The sequence below is a fragment of the Heterocephalus glaber genome, unplaced genomic scaffold, assembly GCF_053883595.1.
Source record: "Heterocephalus glaber isolate CG9 unplaced genomic scaffold, H.glaber_assembly_v1.0 deba00001509, whole genome shotgun sequence".
NCBI classification, from domain to species: Eukaryota; Metazoa; Chordata; class Mammalia; order Rodentia; family Bathyergidae; genus Heterocephalus; species Heterocephalus glaber.
The window spans coordinates 1,694,830-1,711,618 of NW_028258325.1; the positions used below are offsets into that span (position 1 = coordinate 1,694,830).

At 45.1% G+C, this 16,789-nt stretch overlaps 1 protein-coding gene across 6 annotated transcripts in view; it reads left to right on the forward strand.

The window, feature by feature from the left end:
* Fam193a (family with sequence similarity 193 member A) overlaps positions 1-16,789 on the forward strand; it is a 138,211-nt gene that overhangs the window by 94,222 nt on the left and 27,200 nt on the right. For all 6 annotated transcript variants that reach the window (XM_021260392.2, XM_013073071.3, XM_021260391.2 and 3 more), the window contains 6 exons: positions 1,326-1,403; positions 2,563-2,675; positions 2,802-3,044; positions 5,499-5,652; positions 5,771-5,950; positions 9,767-10,018. In XM_021260392.2, the coding sequence (XP_021116051.2) occupies positions 1,326-1,403; positions 2,563-2,675; positions 2,802-3,044; positions 5,499-5,652; positions 5,771-5,950; positions 9,767-10,018 (1,020 nt within the window). The remainder of the gene's footprint in view (positions 1-1,325; positions 1,404-2,562; positions 2,676-2,801; positions 3,045-5,498; positions 5,653-5,770; positions 5,951-9,766; positions 10,019-16,789) is intronic.

Below are 16,789 nucleotides of genomic sequence, written 5' to 3' on the forward strand. Positions count from 1 at the left end.
ATTTCTAGCTTTTTTTTTTTTTTTTGTACCAGGGATCGAACTCGGGACCTTGCACTTGCGAGTCAGGCAGTGGCACCACTGAGCTAAATCCCTGGCCCTATTTTTGGGCTATTTCTAAGATTCAGCTATTATAAACTGTGCCGCTATAAACATGAGTGAGCATATATCGCTGTGGTATGATGCTTTTAATTCTTTTGGGAAGATACCAAGAAGGGGAATAGCTGGGTCAAATGGAACCCCTAGTTTTAGTTTCTTGAGAAATCTCCATACTGATTTCCATAGTGGTTGCACCAGCCTACAATCCCACCAGCAGTGGAGCAGGGATCCTCTTTCCCCACAGCCCCACCAGCATTTGTTATTGGTTGATTTCATGATAGCAGCCATTCTTTCTGGGGTGAGGTGGAATCTCAGCGTTGTTTTCATTTGCATCTCTCGAATGACCATTGATGTTGAACATTTTTTCATAAGTTTATTTGCTGTTTCTAATTCTTCATCTGACAAGTGTCTTTTTACTTCAGATGCCCATTTTTGCATAACCCACTATTAATTTGCTGATATTTCATTTAAGACTTTCATGTTTATATTCTGAGGTATGATTGAACTGAGTTTCAGTCATTATGTTTTACCTGTTTTAAATGAAGTTTATGGTAGCTTCACAGAATGAATTAAGAGATTGTTTTTTTCCATTTTCTGAAATAGTTTAAATATTCTATTCCAAGAAAATCAGGTAGACCTGCCATAAAACTTGAAAGTCTGGTCATTCTTGCAGGGAGAAAGAACAAGGAAGATAGATCTACTGCTGTTCAATCTGTTATGTTTATTAGTGTATTTCATGTTTTCTACTTCTTAAAACATGTTGAGCTTTCCAGATTGATTTTTCATAGAAAATTGTGTACAACCTTTACACAGTCATGAGCTCCTAGGTCCAGGGCTGGGCAAGAGCATGTGAATGGGTGGAGTGGACCAGACGTCCTCCCCTTAGTCCCCTTGGTGCCTCTGGCCTGTCACCTGGTGCTCTCCCTGGACAGAGGCACAGGAGTGAGAGCGCTCTTCCGCTTGCCACAGAAAATGCCCTGCTTTCTTCAGCAGGACAGCCCTGTGGGGCTGTTGCTATGTAAGGAAGTGCTTGTGATTTTGAGTGATTCAATTAAGATGCCAAAATGGAATACCTGGTCATACCTTTGTAGTATTGTCTACTTTATTTATAGACAGTGTTTCTTCTATATATTTTATCATTTTTTAAAAACTCCCCTTGAAAATATTCTGTGTAGTTGCTGTTGGTATTAAAGGGGGTTTCTCGGTTTGTTTTTACATCCCATATCCAGATGACAATGAAAAGCAAGCAGCGCATATTAACAGAAGACTGGGAGATTTTTAAGCAAAGGCGATTCATTGAGGAACAGGTAAGTTTGTCCACAAGAAAGGCAGTTAGAAGCGACTGAATTCCATGTATCCAGAGCAATAGTGCCCTTGCATGCTGGCACAGGACACCGTCGGAGGGCCACTCTGGCACCTGTGCTGGTGAACTGACTCTCCTTAGCTGTTTCCCATCTTCCATCTACTCCTCAAGGAAAGTGCATGTTCATCAGGTGACACACCTAGTGCACAGCAGCCCTAGGAATTCTGTAAGCAATGGTGTTCTGAGTTCCCATGCTCCTCAGTGAGCATGCACGCAGAGAGGTGGCATGATGTGAAGTTAAGGACATTCCCAAAGTCACACACCAGGACTTCAACCCATCTTCCCTGACAGTTTAGGTGTGGGCCTCAGCTGGCTGCTGGCAGAGCAGGTCTGCCCCTTTCCTCCCTAAGCAGTGCCTCCTGCAGGCAGGCTTGCCTTGCACCTCTGCTAGTGCAGCTTTGGCAGAGCTTGCTAGTGACTGCTGTGATTGGCCTCAGGGCCCTTAGCTTTATTTTGAAACTTACCTCCCTGATCTCTCCTCCACATGCTACCCTGACTCTTCCTGCTTCCTGGACCATTTTCCTCAGTCTCCTTTGTGACCCTCTTCCTTGGCCTGCCCATAAATGTTAGTGGCTTCCTACTGTCCTCCCCAGTTCTGCACGTGTCCTGTCTTGTCAAGTGACCCTTCCAGCTGCCACCCATCCCAGTGCCAAAGCTGGCCCAGAGTTCCTTCTGTGAAGTCCAGATGCCTCGTAGTTGCTTGGAAGTTTGGGTCCCATTGCCTAGGCAGCTCCAGGGTCCAGCCTTCTCCCCACATTGGTCTGTATTCCTGCACCTCTTTTGCCTGGCACCTAAAACAGAGGGTAAAAGCTAGCCATCTTTGCCACCTTTGCCTTCCAGGTGTCTACTGTCAGGGCACAGGACAGTATGCTTGCTGGAAACCAAAACATCTGGGAGGTTCCTGGTCCCACCCTTGTGTGGTTCAGCCCTCACTGTGGACTCCAGGTCTGCTACTGTTTGCTGACCCTGTCCATCTCACAAAGCTGTGTCCCTTGGCTTCTAAATGAGCATGACAGACATTACTGTAGTTGCTGAAAAATATCGTCTGTGAACGAGGGGAAGTGTCTTGTAAAATTGAGCCATTGTTTGATGATTTTCTCTAGTTAACTAACAAGAAAGTGGTTACTGGGGAGAACAACTTCACAGACACCATGAGGCACATGTTGTCATCCCGCCTGAGCATGCCCGACTGCCCCAACTGCAACTACAGGAGAAGGTGAGCTGGGCTGGCAGGAACAGCACCTACACCCCTCTGAACAGGTGGAGGTCTGGAACTGGCCTCAGAGAACATGGTGACCTTCTGTGTTGGCTGTCTTGGTAACTGTCCTTAATTCCCAATCAGATGTGCTTGCGATGACTGCAGCCTCTCACACATCCTCACTTGTGGTATCATGGACCCCCCCGTCACTGATGACATCCACATTCACCAGCTACCACTCCAAGTGGATTCTGCTCCCGACTATCTCTCTGAGATGCGCCCTCCTAGCGTATCATCAGCAAGCTCAGGGTCAGGTTCCAGCTCTCCCATCACAATTCAGCAGCATCCCAGACTCATCCTCACAGACAATGGCTCTGCACCAACTTTGTAAGTTGTGACTTTATAATAAAGCTTGAGAAATTTAAATATCTGATAATGAGAAATACAGACAGTAATGTCTACAGAAGTATGAGCATCATTATACTGCTTTTCCTGAAAAAAGACTTTTCTCATTGTTTTAAGCAATTTTGAAAACATGCATTCAGTAAACTCAAACTTGGACACTATTTTATTACCTGAAAAAAAGACAATAAATTAACAAATGCCAGTGGAGAACAAATATGTTGGTATGCAGGGAAGTGTCTCCCCGGTCCTGGCCCCATCTCCGCTCTCTTCAGGAGGGTGGCCAGCCCGCTGTCATCACCTCATCATCAGCTCAGCGCTCATGCTTGTTCCATGGCTTGCTAAGAACTCAGACGATCACTTTAGCAAGCAGCAGAGTTTCTGTGTTCTGTATCCCCACATTATTGGAAGTGCATCTTGTATGAGCGAGGTGGCTGTGCAGCTCTCATCAATTCACATTGTAGGTGGCTGGTCTCCATTTCTTCTGAGTTGTGTCCTTGTCCTTTGTGGAAGTTTCATGTGCTGACTCATGGAAGGGTGCAGTCACTTCATTGTGGCCTGTAGTGTGCCCCACGTGAGCCCCTGCACAGGGGTCTGGCAGGAGGTGTCACTGCCCTTACCTGGCTTCCTAGTGTTTGCTCCTCCACCGATGCCCTTGTACTCATCCCCTGTGTCACAGTCTCTCATGCTGACCCTGGGGTTTTCCTTCAGAGTGTTTCAGTTCTCACTTTTGGACCTGTTCTCAAACCCAGAATAACTCTTTTTTTGTTTTCTGTGGTGCTGGGGATTGAAGCCAGGGCCTCATGCGTGCTAGGTAAGAAGAGCTCTTTCACTTGAACTACACCCCACCCTCAAATCCAGAATGATTCTAGAGAATTAGTCTACACTCCACAATTCTTCATTGGAAGATGCCAAGCCATTTTGTAGTCTTAGGAACCCTGACTGTCTGGGTGGGATAAGAAAGAGTACTGAGGGTTTGCAGCTAACTATTTCCTGGCTTCTTACAGAAGCATGTGGAAATTACACCTGTAGAAATAATAGAAACCCCTCATCATTGCACAGCTGCTGGTGTGGGTTGTGGGCTCTGGGCATAGTCAGTGGAGGAGCACTGGTCACGGGCCCCTTGCTCCTGGGCCCTATGAGCCTCGGAGCCCCTTGCCACTTACGATTACTGTCTTCCAAATAGAAGCCACTCTGACTTTCAGATCTCCAGCATGGCCCTTGACTCACGTTGTCTTTCTTGGTGCCAATTCTGAATTGGTAAAACCAGATGTGTGATGTCCGGATCTTACAGGTGTTGGGGTTAGAGAATCCTCCCTGTCACTTGCCACCATTGGTTGAGCTAGTGACTTCACTTCAGAACCCCAGTAAACCATGATGATGAAGGCACTGCGGGAGGGGTGCCCACATTGCTTGGAGCAGCACACCCTGCGCCTGGAGGAGCCTGAGCTCGCTCACTGCTGAGGCTGTTTGTGTCCCCTTTGGTGAGCTCCAGCTCATCACACAGCATAGCAGGGCAACTCTTGTCTTCTTTTTTGTTTGCTTTTTTGGATTTTTGTTTGTTGGCTCATTTGTTTTGGTACCGTGGATCGAACTCAGGACCTTGCACTTGCAAGGCAGGCGCAGCGCCACTGAGCTAAATCCTCAACCTGACTCTTGTGTTCTTAAAAATGGAAAGCACATCCGAGTTTGCTGATCCTGAGCACTCTTTTTCTTGGAGGCAAGATTGCTGGTCCTGTTCCTTTGGGTTTCTGCCTCCTGGGGGCCATTGTGTGCTGAGACTGAGGACGGACTCCTGCAGATTTTGTGGACCCTGGGGTGGGCCTAGAACTCTGAGAACTGTGACAGCTCTCCCCGTGCACCATGAAGTCATGGTGTTGCTGTAAGCTAAAGCCATGAAATTTGCTTACATTCTTCTATTATTTGCCTATTCCTCAGACGTCTTGCTAAAGCTGATAATTAAGATCATAACTGACTTGACCAAAGCTGGCCTTGTATAGTTGTTTTTAAAAAAAAATGTTTTTTATGTGAATGTGTTTGAAGATTTGTTGAACTAGATATTTCTGAGAGCTTGGTGGTTATAAAAGAAAACCCTAAAGACCTAAGGTTGCTGTCAGTGCCTTTTCACTTTTAGTAAAAAAATGTCTTCTTGGGAGTGGCAGAAGGAATAGTTTTACACTAGAGCATTTCAGATCAGATGAAAATGTGGTATCAGTTAGCCTGATTAAATGTTTGGTTTCCTTACTAACTTCTACTTCTGGAAGTTTTCACCTTCTAAAGAGCCAAGTGTTGCTGTCTGGTGCCTGGCGGGAGGGGAGGGCTCGCAGTGGGAGGTGGCAGTGTGACTGATCTGTCTGGCTCAGGGCGGGGGTGGGTGGTCTGACCCCCACTGTCCTCCTCACCCAAGGGCTGCATAGTAACTGTCTCTGCTTGTCTTAGTTGTAGCGATGATGAAGACGTTGCGCCATTGTCAGCCAAATTTGCTGATATTTATCCTTTGAGTAACTACAATGACACTGAGGTGGTGGCCAACATGAATGGAATCCACAGTGAACTGAATGGTGGTGGGGAAAACCTGGCCCTGAAAGATGAGGTATGGGCGTAGCTTCTTGGTAGCATCAATAGAGGGCATGGTATGGTAGCCCATAGTTGAATTTTTCTATTGTTCTTCTGCTTTGAAAAGTGTAAGTCACAAAAGCCTGTCTTTAAAGTCCCCTCAGGTGAGCAGTACCAGTAGTAGTTCTTCGGAAGCTGACGATGAAGAAGTGGATGGCGAGAGTGGTGGGGAGCCCCCAGGAGTGCCAAAGGAAGACGGGGCCTTAGGAAATGGGAGCCCCAGGACAGAAGAGAGTAAAGTAGACACTCCACCCCCGTCTTACCCTGCTCAACAGGTAGGCTGTCAGATTTCATATTTTATGTTCTGCCGAGAGTCTCTTTCTCTGTGTGTTAGTTACTAAATACAGAATTATTCTATTTCAGGTAATTCCTGAAGGTTAGAACTGGGGAGAACCAACGCTTACCTATAAGTCCCCTTACCTTTTGCGGTCCTGGGAGGTAGAACCCAGAGCCTCACACATGCTGGGCAGGTGCTCTACTCTATCACTGACCTACCCCCAGCTCTAAATCCATATTTTAATCTTGTTTCTCTTGCTTGAAAGCTGTTCTCATCTTACCTTGATTTTACAACACCCCATAGCAACTCCATGTATTTAGGTGTAATGGTGCTCTTTTATTGGGTGTACCAGTAGGAGGATTGGGGGGGTCTCGTTGTTGTTTTGTTCTCTTGATTTTCAAATAAAATAATGAAATGTTAAAATTTCAGGAAAGATTTGTATTTGTTAGGGCACGTTTTCTGTTTTGTTTAACATATTACTGTTTTTCTGTAAAACAAAAGTGATAATACCTTATCAGACTTAATTTTTTCTTAGAGCCTCAATTTTATTTTATTTTATTTATTTATTTTTTTGGTACCAGGGTTCGAACTTGGGACCTTGTGCTTGCTAGGCAGGCGGTGGATCCACTGAGCTAAATCCTCAGCTCAGAACCTCAGTTTTACAACAGCTGCTCAGTAAATAGTCTTTAAATTAAAAAAGGAACAAAGGTCAAATAATTGTAAATGAATTCATTAAAATTAATTTATTCTAATAGATAATATAAATATGTAGTTTGTATTAAACATATGGTAATTAAACATATTGTTTTATGTAAATACATGGGTCAGATAACATAGGTGATATTAAAAGGCAAACATGGAGAAATCCTGCCCCACACCCTTCCCTGTCACTCTGTCCAGTGTGTGCACACTCCCACTCCCTCATCCCAGTAGATGGCCAGCCTCATCCATTCATTACGTGCAAATACAGATTCTCACTTCCCGGTTTCCTATGACAAAGGCTGTGTGCTGATGCCGCACAGGTTGCTCTGCACCCCACTTCTCCCTTAGCTGTGCATGCCGGAAGGCGATATCTGCAGAGCACAGTTGTTCCTTTCTGCTGGCTGCCCTGTGATCTGCCCTGTGTGTGTGCTGCAGTTTGTTCTGTTTTTCTTTTCAGCCTCTGCTGCACTTCTGTTGTCCCCATCCCCATTCTTGACCATGATAAACTCTTGAGAGAGCCTGTCCATCTGACAGTGAGCACATGAGTAGATTCACCATCGGGACTGGTCCAGTAGTGAGCACTGTGTCCGAATTATACGTGTGGTGAGGGGCCACGGTGGCCTCCCCTGGATCCCAAAAGAGGGTGGTGACACAGCTTTGCAGTCTAATACATGAGAAACTATCACCCCTTGCGGGGTTTTTTTGTATTTCACTTTTAGGGGTGAACGTCCTTTCATATAGTTATGTTTCCCTTTCCATGTTGTTATTAAGTTATAGTTCCTTATATATTGGAGAAAGGTCCTTCATCAACTATAAGATTTGTACTATTTTCTAATAGTCTGTGGTATGTCTTTTTTTTTTGTATGGGGGATCAAACTCAAGACCTTACGCTTGCGAGGCAGGTACCAGAACCACTGAGCTAAATCCTCAGCCCTGGTATGTCTTTTTTTATTGTGTCTCATAAAGCAGAGGGTTTTGGTGCCAGCTTATTTTTTTTTCTTTTATGAATTATGCTTTTGATATACAGTGATACCTCATTATCCAACTCAGTTTGTTCCAAATTAGTGTTCAGAATACTGAAAAGTTCAAGAACTAAACATATTTTTCTCATAAGAAATAATGGAAATCCAAATAATTGGTTCTGAGGCCCCAGAATTACACTTATAAATTCATTTTTCCAGGAATTTAACAAAGTTTGCAGTTGCTTCTTTCCTTAACCCTATTGTAGTTCTCAGTTTTCCTTTTAGCTTTACTGCTGGTATCACTGACTTTCTTTGGAGCCATGGTTACAATATTTTATGCAAATAAAGTGCAAGAAAAACACAATGACAAATGTTTTAACGCACTAACACAAGCACTGTATATTGTCTGGGTAAGAGCAGTGCTTAGGTGCAAGGGTCCGTTTGACTCAGTATTTGTTTCTGGTATGGGGTTACAGTCTAACTTCTTATTTTTACATAGGTGGATATCGAGTTGTCCAATACTGTTTGTCAGAAACTGTTCTTTGCCCATTGAATTGCATTGGCCGCTTGTTGAAAACCAATGCATTGTAAATATGAGGGTCTAAGCCTAGACTTCATTCTGTTCATCTGACCTCAGCACGTCAGCTGGTAATGGGCAGCGGTTGGCCATGCAGCCCTAGCCCCAGGTGCCCTGCCGAGTGCCGCCATCACTGCCCAGGCTCCCAACTGCTCTCCATCAGCTTTGGAGATGCTGTCCTCTGTCACCATGGTCTCCCGGTCAACCAACGAGCTGTGGGCAGCTGAAGGATCCTCCTCTGCTCTCATTTCTTGGTCTCCCTGTTTCATCTGCTCATCGCCCCAAGCAGGAGCCCAGCCTCAAGCTGGCAGCAGAGCTGAGGCTTCCCTGCCACTGCTCTCTGGGTCCACCGATCCTGAGGACACCTCTGCACCACGCATCTGCTCTGCTTGGTGCTGCTGTGCCACTGCCCACAAACTGGAGTGGGAGAAGGAGGACCTAGGGCAAGGAGGCCAGACTCCTGCTCTTCTCTGAGCTTCTGGCCAACTTAGAGTGTTCTGCTTTGGCTGAATTCTTGAGCCTCCAAATGGCTGCCTTCAGCAGTTGTGTCAGTTTTAAACATTTGCTTGGAAGAAGTGGAACTACTAGCCTCTCCCCTCCATTCCCAGCAGCCGTGTGGAGATCTGTCCAGCATGGGTTGAGCAGCTCAAGCCCAGCAAGGCAGAGGAGAGCAGAGCCACTCGGTGGTGTTGTTTTGCTTGGTTCCAGCTCCACCTCGCCACTCTGTTGTCTTTCCCTGGCCCCTTGTCCCCTCAGTTTGCCCAGGGACTCAGATCAGTGGCTATAACCCCAGCTGACCCCAATCTCTCCAATGCCTCTGCACCCTACAGGGAGGGCCCTGGGATGAGCACCATTCCTATCTTTTTTTTTCCTTAAATTCTTTTATTGGTACATTTTAGGTATACAGTATGTTTACATTTATCACTGGGTATTTGTACCTGTACATGATGTATCTTGGTTATTTTTTCCCCATTCTTTGTCCACCCTTCCCTATTTACAAAGACTTTGTTTCCAGTTTCTCCTTTTCTTATAATTTTTCCTTTCCATTCTTTCCTTCCCCCTTCCCCTCCCACATCCCCTACCCCTTTAGACTTTTTCTTCCTATTTCAAATTGTCTATTATTCTTTGAAATCATTTTAGTCCTTATTTACACTTTCAGTTTCTCACACTAGAGAAACTATTCAGTATTTATACGTGTGTGTCCTGGTTTTTTCACTTAAGAGTATGGCCTCAGTGTGCATCCATTTAGCTATAAATGTCTAGTTTCTTGTTCTTTATGGCTGAGTAGTACTCCATTTAATAACAAAAACCCACATCTTCTTTATCCAGTCTCCAGTTGATGGGCACTTGGGCTGTTTCCAAACTTTAGCTATTTACAAACTGTGCCGCTATAAACATGGTTGTGCATATATTGCTGTGGTGTAATTCTTTTAATTCTTTTGGGAAGATCCCAGCAGCACCATTCATACCCTTGTCTTTCCCTCCTAACTGCTTTTCAAAGTGCAACAGACTTTAACTGAACTCACACCCATCTTACTTTCACATTAAAGAGTGCTTTTTTTTTTCCTTTTAGGCTGAACAAGCTCCAAACACTTGTGAGTGTCATGTTTGTAAACAAGAAGCCTCTGGGCTGACAGCATCGGCAATGACGGCTGGAGCCCTTCCTCCTGGTCACCAGTTCCTGAGCCCAGAGAAGCCCACACATCCTGCACTGCACCTGTACCCCCACATCCATGGCCACGTGCCCCTGCACACTGTCCCACACCTGCCTCGCCCTCTCATCCACCCCACCTTATACACAGCGCCCCCCTTCACACACAGTAAGGTAAGCTGGCCGAAAGGGCCTGAAAGCCCACCTGTCGCTGAGCTGCCATAGGTGCGTGTTTAGCCAGACAGATGGGTGCATTGGCAACTCACACAGGACAGAATGTGCTCTGAATAGGAAGGCTACAAATGTTTGCCTTTACTCCAGTCTCTCAAGTGCTTGTAATTTTGAACCTTCACAGTTGCAAAAATCAGTCATTGAAGTTCGTGATTTCTTCATTCAGAATTACCTAGGACAAAGAGAATTTTCAGGCGATGTTGCTATCATGCCAAATGCTCCTTCACGCAAGTCCATTTGCCTATTTGTGGCATTCTGGGGCCTGGCTCCGACGGGGAAAATCACTGTTGTGTGGCCTCTGTAGGGTCTAAATCATTATGTGTCCTCAGGATGAAAAGGAAGGCCTTGTAGAAATACACAAGCCTAAAGAGGAGCCTGAAGTGCCCAGCTGTAGAAGCCATCCTGCCCTGAGGTGCTGGAGGGGAGTGGACGGCAGACAGGAGGGACCCCAGAACCCAGCTGTGCGCAGAGCCCCTTCAGGAAACACAGTGAAGCGCTAGGAGATGTTGGTTTGTCAGCATCTCTTCTCAGAAAACCCTGGCATATGTTTATTATCTTAGACTTGGCAATGGAATTTTTAGATTGGGTTTGTTCTTTGTACTTTGGATAGCTTTCTTTGCCTGTTTTAGATGTACCGTTGTTGATTCAGCATAATTCTGATTGTTTTCTGTCTTTTTGTATGCCTTTTATTCTGGTTCCAGGCTAGCCTAATCAATCAAAGGTAGAGTTTCCCCCACATTAACATACGACTGGAAGCAGGGGTCCTTGACTGGAAGAGATGGAGCACATGTCCTGGCAAGAGCCTCTTCTCGATCCTTGCTTGAGGTGGGGTTGGGGGTCCTGGGGAGGCTCCTTGTGTGTTTGCCAAGAAGCAGTAAAGGTAGGAGGATGGGACCACAGGCTTAGAGAAGACGAGAACAAGCTGGCATGTTCTGTCACAATGCTGCACAACTGCTGTACCTAAATCCATGCTCAGACGTTAGGTTAAATATTGGTCAGTTTGAATATTCAGTGAGTCTTTATTCATGGAGCAGTTTTCAAAGAGTATCTTCGGTCATACAGTCACAGGCAGTTTTTGTGGTCTTTGTGGCCAGTTTTCCTCTGAGAGAGTGTGTAAGCCTAGGGAGCTGTCCACCCCCAGTTCTTACCTGAACAAAGCTCTGGCCTAGTCCTGAGAAAAGATTATAGAGCGTTCTCTTATATTTTTGCTGATGGAAGCTATTCAAGAATTAGTTCCTGAAAATCTTCAAGGAAAGTAATGAAGTTGATTCTTCCCAAAGTTTATTGGGACTTTAGTTAAAAAATGATTCTTTTCCTTGACTTTGTCTGTTTCTTGGGAAGTTACAGGAGGTTTGTATAGGGTAAAAGGAAAAGAAAAACATTTTCAGAACCATCCTAATATCTTTCCCTTTGACATTAGTTAGCCTTTAATGCCATAGGTCAACGTGAAAGAGTCACATGTAGAAAAGCAAATACAAGCCAGTTATAGTGACACACATTCATGAATCCCAGCACTCTGGGAGGCTGAGGCAAGAGGATCGAGAGCTCAAGCACAGCCTGGACAATTTAGAAACTCAGTGAGACCCTGCCTTAAAATTAAAAAAAATAAAAAAGGCTAGGGATGTAGCTCAGTATGAAAGTCCTGGGTTCAATCCCCATCACCCAAAAAAAGGAAAAAAAGAAAGCAGATATAGACGTTAAGCCACATGTGTTAGATCATGTAGAAACTTAGGACAATGAAGCCTTATTTCAACCACTTTGCTATTAATGTCAAGATTATGCACTGATCCGTTTCAAATACATTTGTTGGAGGCCCTTTTTTTTGAAAAAATAAGTTGTAGTCAGCAAAAGACCACTTGTGCCTGATATGAAAATGAAAAGCTTATTACCAGATCTTGCAAAGTGAGTTTGTGAATTGATATAAACTGCTTGAATGCAGTGGCTGTGTCTGAGCCTAAATACACTGTATGTGGCAGCCCCAGGAGCTGGGGAACCTCTGTCCAGACAGAGCTGAGCTGGGTTAGGACGGCACAGATGGCTTCATATACATGAGACGTCATACACGTGCCGAGAGGCTACTTGTGTGCTATTCCCAGCGTAGTCTTGAGGGAGAGGGCAGGTGCTGAGGATGGGGGCAACTGTGACCACTGAGGCTCTCTCCTGCTTCTCTGTCTCTTCCTGCAGCATTAGGGCGTTAGAGAATTTCTGTGCTGGAAAAAGCCTGGTTGTAGCCTTTAAGACTTCATGTCATGGTAGTTTTAATAATTCTTGTAATTCGTACTTTGGCCATTCTGTATAAATATATAGTACAAAAATGTTTAGGATGAGTACTATGAAAAATTAATTGTCTTACATCAGGCATGGTGTTACGCACCTGGAATTGCAGCTACTTGGGATACTGAGGCAGGAAGATTACAAGTTTGAAGCCAACCCAGGCAACTTAGTAACTGAACGAGACCCTATCACAAAATAAAACAAAAAAAGGACTAAGGATGTAGGTCAGTGTGAAGGCCCTAGGTTCAGTTCGCAGTACAGGAAAAGGAAGGAAGAAAGGAAAAAGTTAATTTTCTTGAAATTGAAACAGCTTGAACACTAATTTTATTTTCAGGTATCTTTATACCAACAATACATTTAATTTATATGTTGAGATGTAAGTTATTTAAAAGTTCAAAGTAGTTGCAGGAAAAATACAAAATGGTGATGAGTGAGTAGAGTGCCCTGGTGTTGTTTTATCAAAGTCTCCAAGGAATTTATGCTTTTTTTTTTTTTTGGTACTGGGGATCAAATGCTGGACCTTGCGCTTGTGAGGCAGGTGGCAGCACCACTGAGCCAAATCCCTGGCCCAGAGTTTATACTTATCAGCTCCAGCATTACCTTTAAACTTGGCCTCCTACAAAGCCTTAGGGCATTGGCAAAATTAGACAAATTCTTTGCCAGAATGTAACACACCTGGCCTCCAGTCCAGCGCTCAGTAGAGCCTAACCTAACATCTGAAGCCCTGAGCGTAGTCTTCCCTGTCCATACACCTGTCAGCATTCTGGTCTTCTGAGTTCCCGTCAGAATCAGGGTTTGCATTAGTCTGCAATTTTGTTATAATTTCTTTCTCTGGCTTCAGTTTGGGGGAAAGTTGGATAAGGACTGTTCTTTAAATGTTTGACAGAATTCACTCAAGAAACTACCAGGTCTGGGGTGGTTTTTGATGACTGAGTTAATCTCCTTACTAACTACACAGTGTAGTTCTATTTAGATCTTTCTGTTTCTTCATGATTTGGTCTTGTTTGGCGTTGTTTTTCTAGGGATTTTTCTCTGCATTATCCCATGTGTTGGCATACAGTTGTTCATAGTGTTCATAGCTCTCATAACCTTTTTTATTTCTATAGCATTAGTAGTTGTGTGTCTTAGTCTCTTTGTCACTGAGACAAAATACCTGACATCCACAATTTAAAGGAGAAGTTCATTTTGGGTCACAGTTTCAGAACTGTAATTACAACTGTAATTCTTTTTTTTTTTGGTACCAGGAATCAAACTCAGGACCTTGTGCTTGCCAGGCAGGCACAGTACCACTGAGCTAAAACCTTGGCCACAACTGCAATTCTTACTCTAAGTTTTAATTTACTTTTTCAAATCTGCCCAGCAACTTTTTATATTCCTCTGTTCCTTGATTTTTAAAAGAATTTTTTCCAGTACTAGGAATTGATCCCAGGGCCTCATGAATGTAGGCAAGCATGCTACCACAGAGCTACACACCCAGCCCTCCTTGATATTTTTTATTTCATCTTGTAGTGTGTGTGTGTGGCGGGGGGAGGTTGTTGTTCCTGCTGACATCACTCAAGTATGCTCCTTTTTTGATCTGGGGTAGTTTTTCCTTATGAGGTCACATCTATGCAGCTTACTTTGCAGTCCCCCAGGCCCTGGTGAGGGCCTCCTTAGGAGGGGAGTTTTGTCTGCTGGTGCCAGGCACCACTGTGGTACTGGTCCTTTTCTTGAGAGGCCAACTCTGCTGCCTCCCATGGGGCAAGTCCCCACATCACTCAGTCTCTGACATGTCATGTGTGCCCTCAGGTAGCCTCCTTCCTCGTGTCTTTCGCCACCTGTTACTACTGTGTACTAAACACAGTTGCCATACTAAGAAAGACATGGTCCAGTACAAAGTGGAAAGATGTCTTGAATTGTTCACTGGGAGTATGGGGAAAATTCAGAAGGTTCAGTGAGTTCAGTGCATTGGTGTAGCCTTAGAGTGGTGTGGCGAGTGGTCCCCATTCAGCTCTGGGCCAAGCAGTCTCAATCCCTTCTTAACTCCATGGTCTGGGATGTGCATCTGTCAGTTACCCTGAGACTTATGCACAGCCACTGCAGATGTGTTGGAAATTGTCTTAATTAGTTTTTTTTCGTTTCGGGGACAAAATATCCAATACCCACAAGTTAAGGGAGGAAAGGTTTGTTTAGCTCACAGTTTGTAGAGGTTTCAGTCCATAGTCGGCTAACTCTAAGGCAGGGCAGCCTGGCAGGGGGTCATCGCAGAAGACAAACAGTCCATGGCAGGATAGGCAGAAGGCAGCAAGCAGCAACAGAAGTACCCAATGCAACAGCAGCCTGCCTTCTTCTGTCTCTTTATATTCCATCCAGGCCACAAGCCTATTGATTGGTGCCACCCATACCCAGGGTAGGGCTTCTATTGTCCATTTAAGTATTATTATACTTAATCCCAGTATCACACCCTTAATCCACATTCACATTCACACACCCTTATCCAGCCAGCTCCAAAACTCCCTACCTATGACCGCATGAGGCTTTAGAGGGACATCTAGATACGAGCCATAACAGAAATAGTAAAACATGGTGCAGCTGTATGCTTGGGTTAGAATGGGGGGTGCTGCTGTGAGGAAAACTGGAACTTAAATAGATTGTGACTTGGAGATCATTCAGTCCTTGATCTGTACTTTATTTTAGAGATAGAATCCAGCTCTTCCAGCCTGAGAACTAGCAAGGTGGTCCTTTGCCTGTTTACTTACTGCTTCTGAGAGGAACACTGAAAAGCATCAGGCAGAAATACAGAATAGAGCCACTCATCTGAACTGTCTTCTTCCCTGGGATATGTGGATCGATTTTATCTGTCCCCCCCATCCCATCTTTGCCCATCATCTTTTGCACTCAAATGCCCCTGGTGTACAGCCTGTTATCGGGTAATGTTGGTGGGAAGGTTGGGCTGAAGCCACTTGGAGAGCAGAGCATTGGTGTTGACATCTGTGTCGAGGCTTTCACATAGAGGAGAAATGTTCATCTGTGAATTACTTTTATCTGTAAGTGGAAAGCAGTTCTGAATTGTGAGTGATTGAAGATTTGTGGATTTGTGTGAACAGGGAGATAAGTGTTCTCGTTCAGTCTGTCATCCACCTTCTGAGAGACTGACTGTATGGTGGACTCACTGGGGCACCTAGGGAGGCATGGCCTGAAACAGTCTAGTTGACAGGTGATGTTTTATTCTGAAGGAAACCCTCAAGCTGCTGAGCTTGGTAGGCATCTTTACCAAGTGAACACAACACAACTTGTTTTGTTATTGACTCCCGCTCCTTTGCCTTCAGTCTCTACAACTGGGTCTCCTTTTGGAGTAGGTGGGCTTCGGAAGTGTTACCTTATTCCTTTAAACAAACATTTATTGAACACCCAGTATGTGCCAGGCCTTGTGCTATGTTCTAGGAAAAACAAAATCAGTTAATTCTGGCCCATGTTTTCAAAGAGTTTGCAATCTAAAAAGGAGACAAAAATGCAGACAGAGAAGTAGCCCTGGAGAGGGAGACTATGAAGCCTCGGGATGGCTTTGCAGAATAGGAGACTGGAATAGGGTTTTGAAGACAAAGCAAGAGCTCGCTAGACCTGAGAGTGATGGAGTCCATATGGCCAGACCGCCTTTCTAGAGGTGAACTTGGACAGTGCACAGCGATGTATGAGGAGAGACTTGGGAAGTGCTTAAGTCACTTCTGCCACCCAGGTCTTACCTGCTGGGCCAGTGAGATGGGCCACTTCTCCAGAGCAAGAGTGCAGGAAAGTAGGCCTGCTTACACTGAGCAAAAGGCCTCCAAGACTTTTCATCAGTTACTCTCAGCAAAGCAATGCGTAGCTTTCCACCACTGTGTAGAACCTAGTGTCTGCTGAAATGGCTTTCTTTGCTCTTGCTCCCTGGGGCTCCCCTGCCAGAACAGCTAGTTCAGGCCTTGTCATTCTGAGGGGTCTGTCTGTTCCCACTGCTAAGTTCTGCGAATTCTGCTCCAGCCCTGCCCTCCCCACTGCCCCAAGGCCCTGAAGATCAGGGGATGCACTGAGCATTGCCAGGGGCCTGGGGCCAGTTACTGCCCACTTCCTCTGCTGGGAGGATTAGTCAGTCTGTTGGTTTGTGTCCAGAGACCATAGTCTTAGGAAAGGATAGTTCTCCACCTTTGCACTCGCTGCCTGCAGGCCAGGCAGGTGCTAAATCTTAGCAGAACCCTGGAGGTAGGTATTTCTAGGTTACAGATGAGAAAACTAAAGCACAAAAAGAGTGAGTGATTTGCCTAAGGTCACACAGCTAGTCAGAGGGAGGCTGAGAGGCGGGACTCAAGTTCAAATCAGCTCTGTCACTGACCATGCCCTTTGTAGTCCCTGAGCTTGATGTTCAGTTGGCGCTCTGCCTGACAACTTCAGGACTCCTCATTTCCTCAGCGACTCCCGGCTTTACCA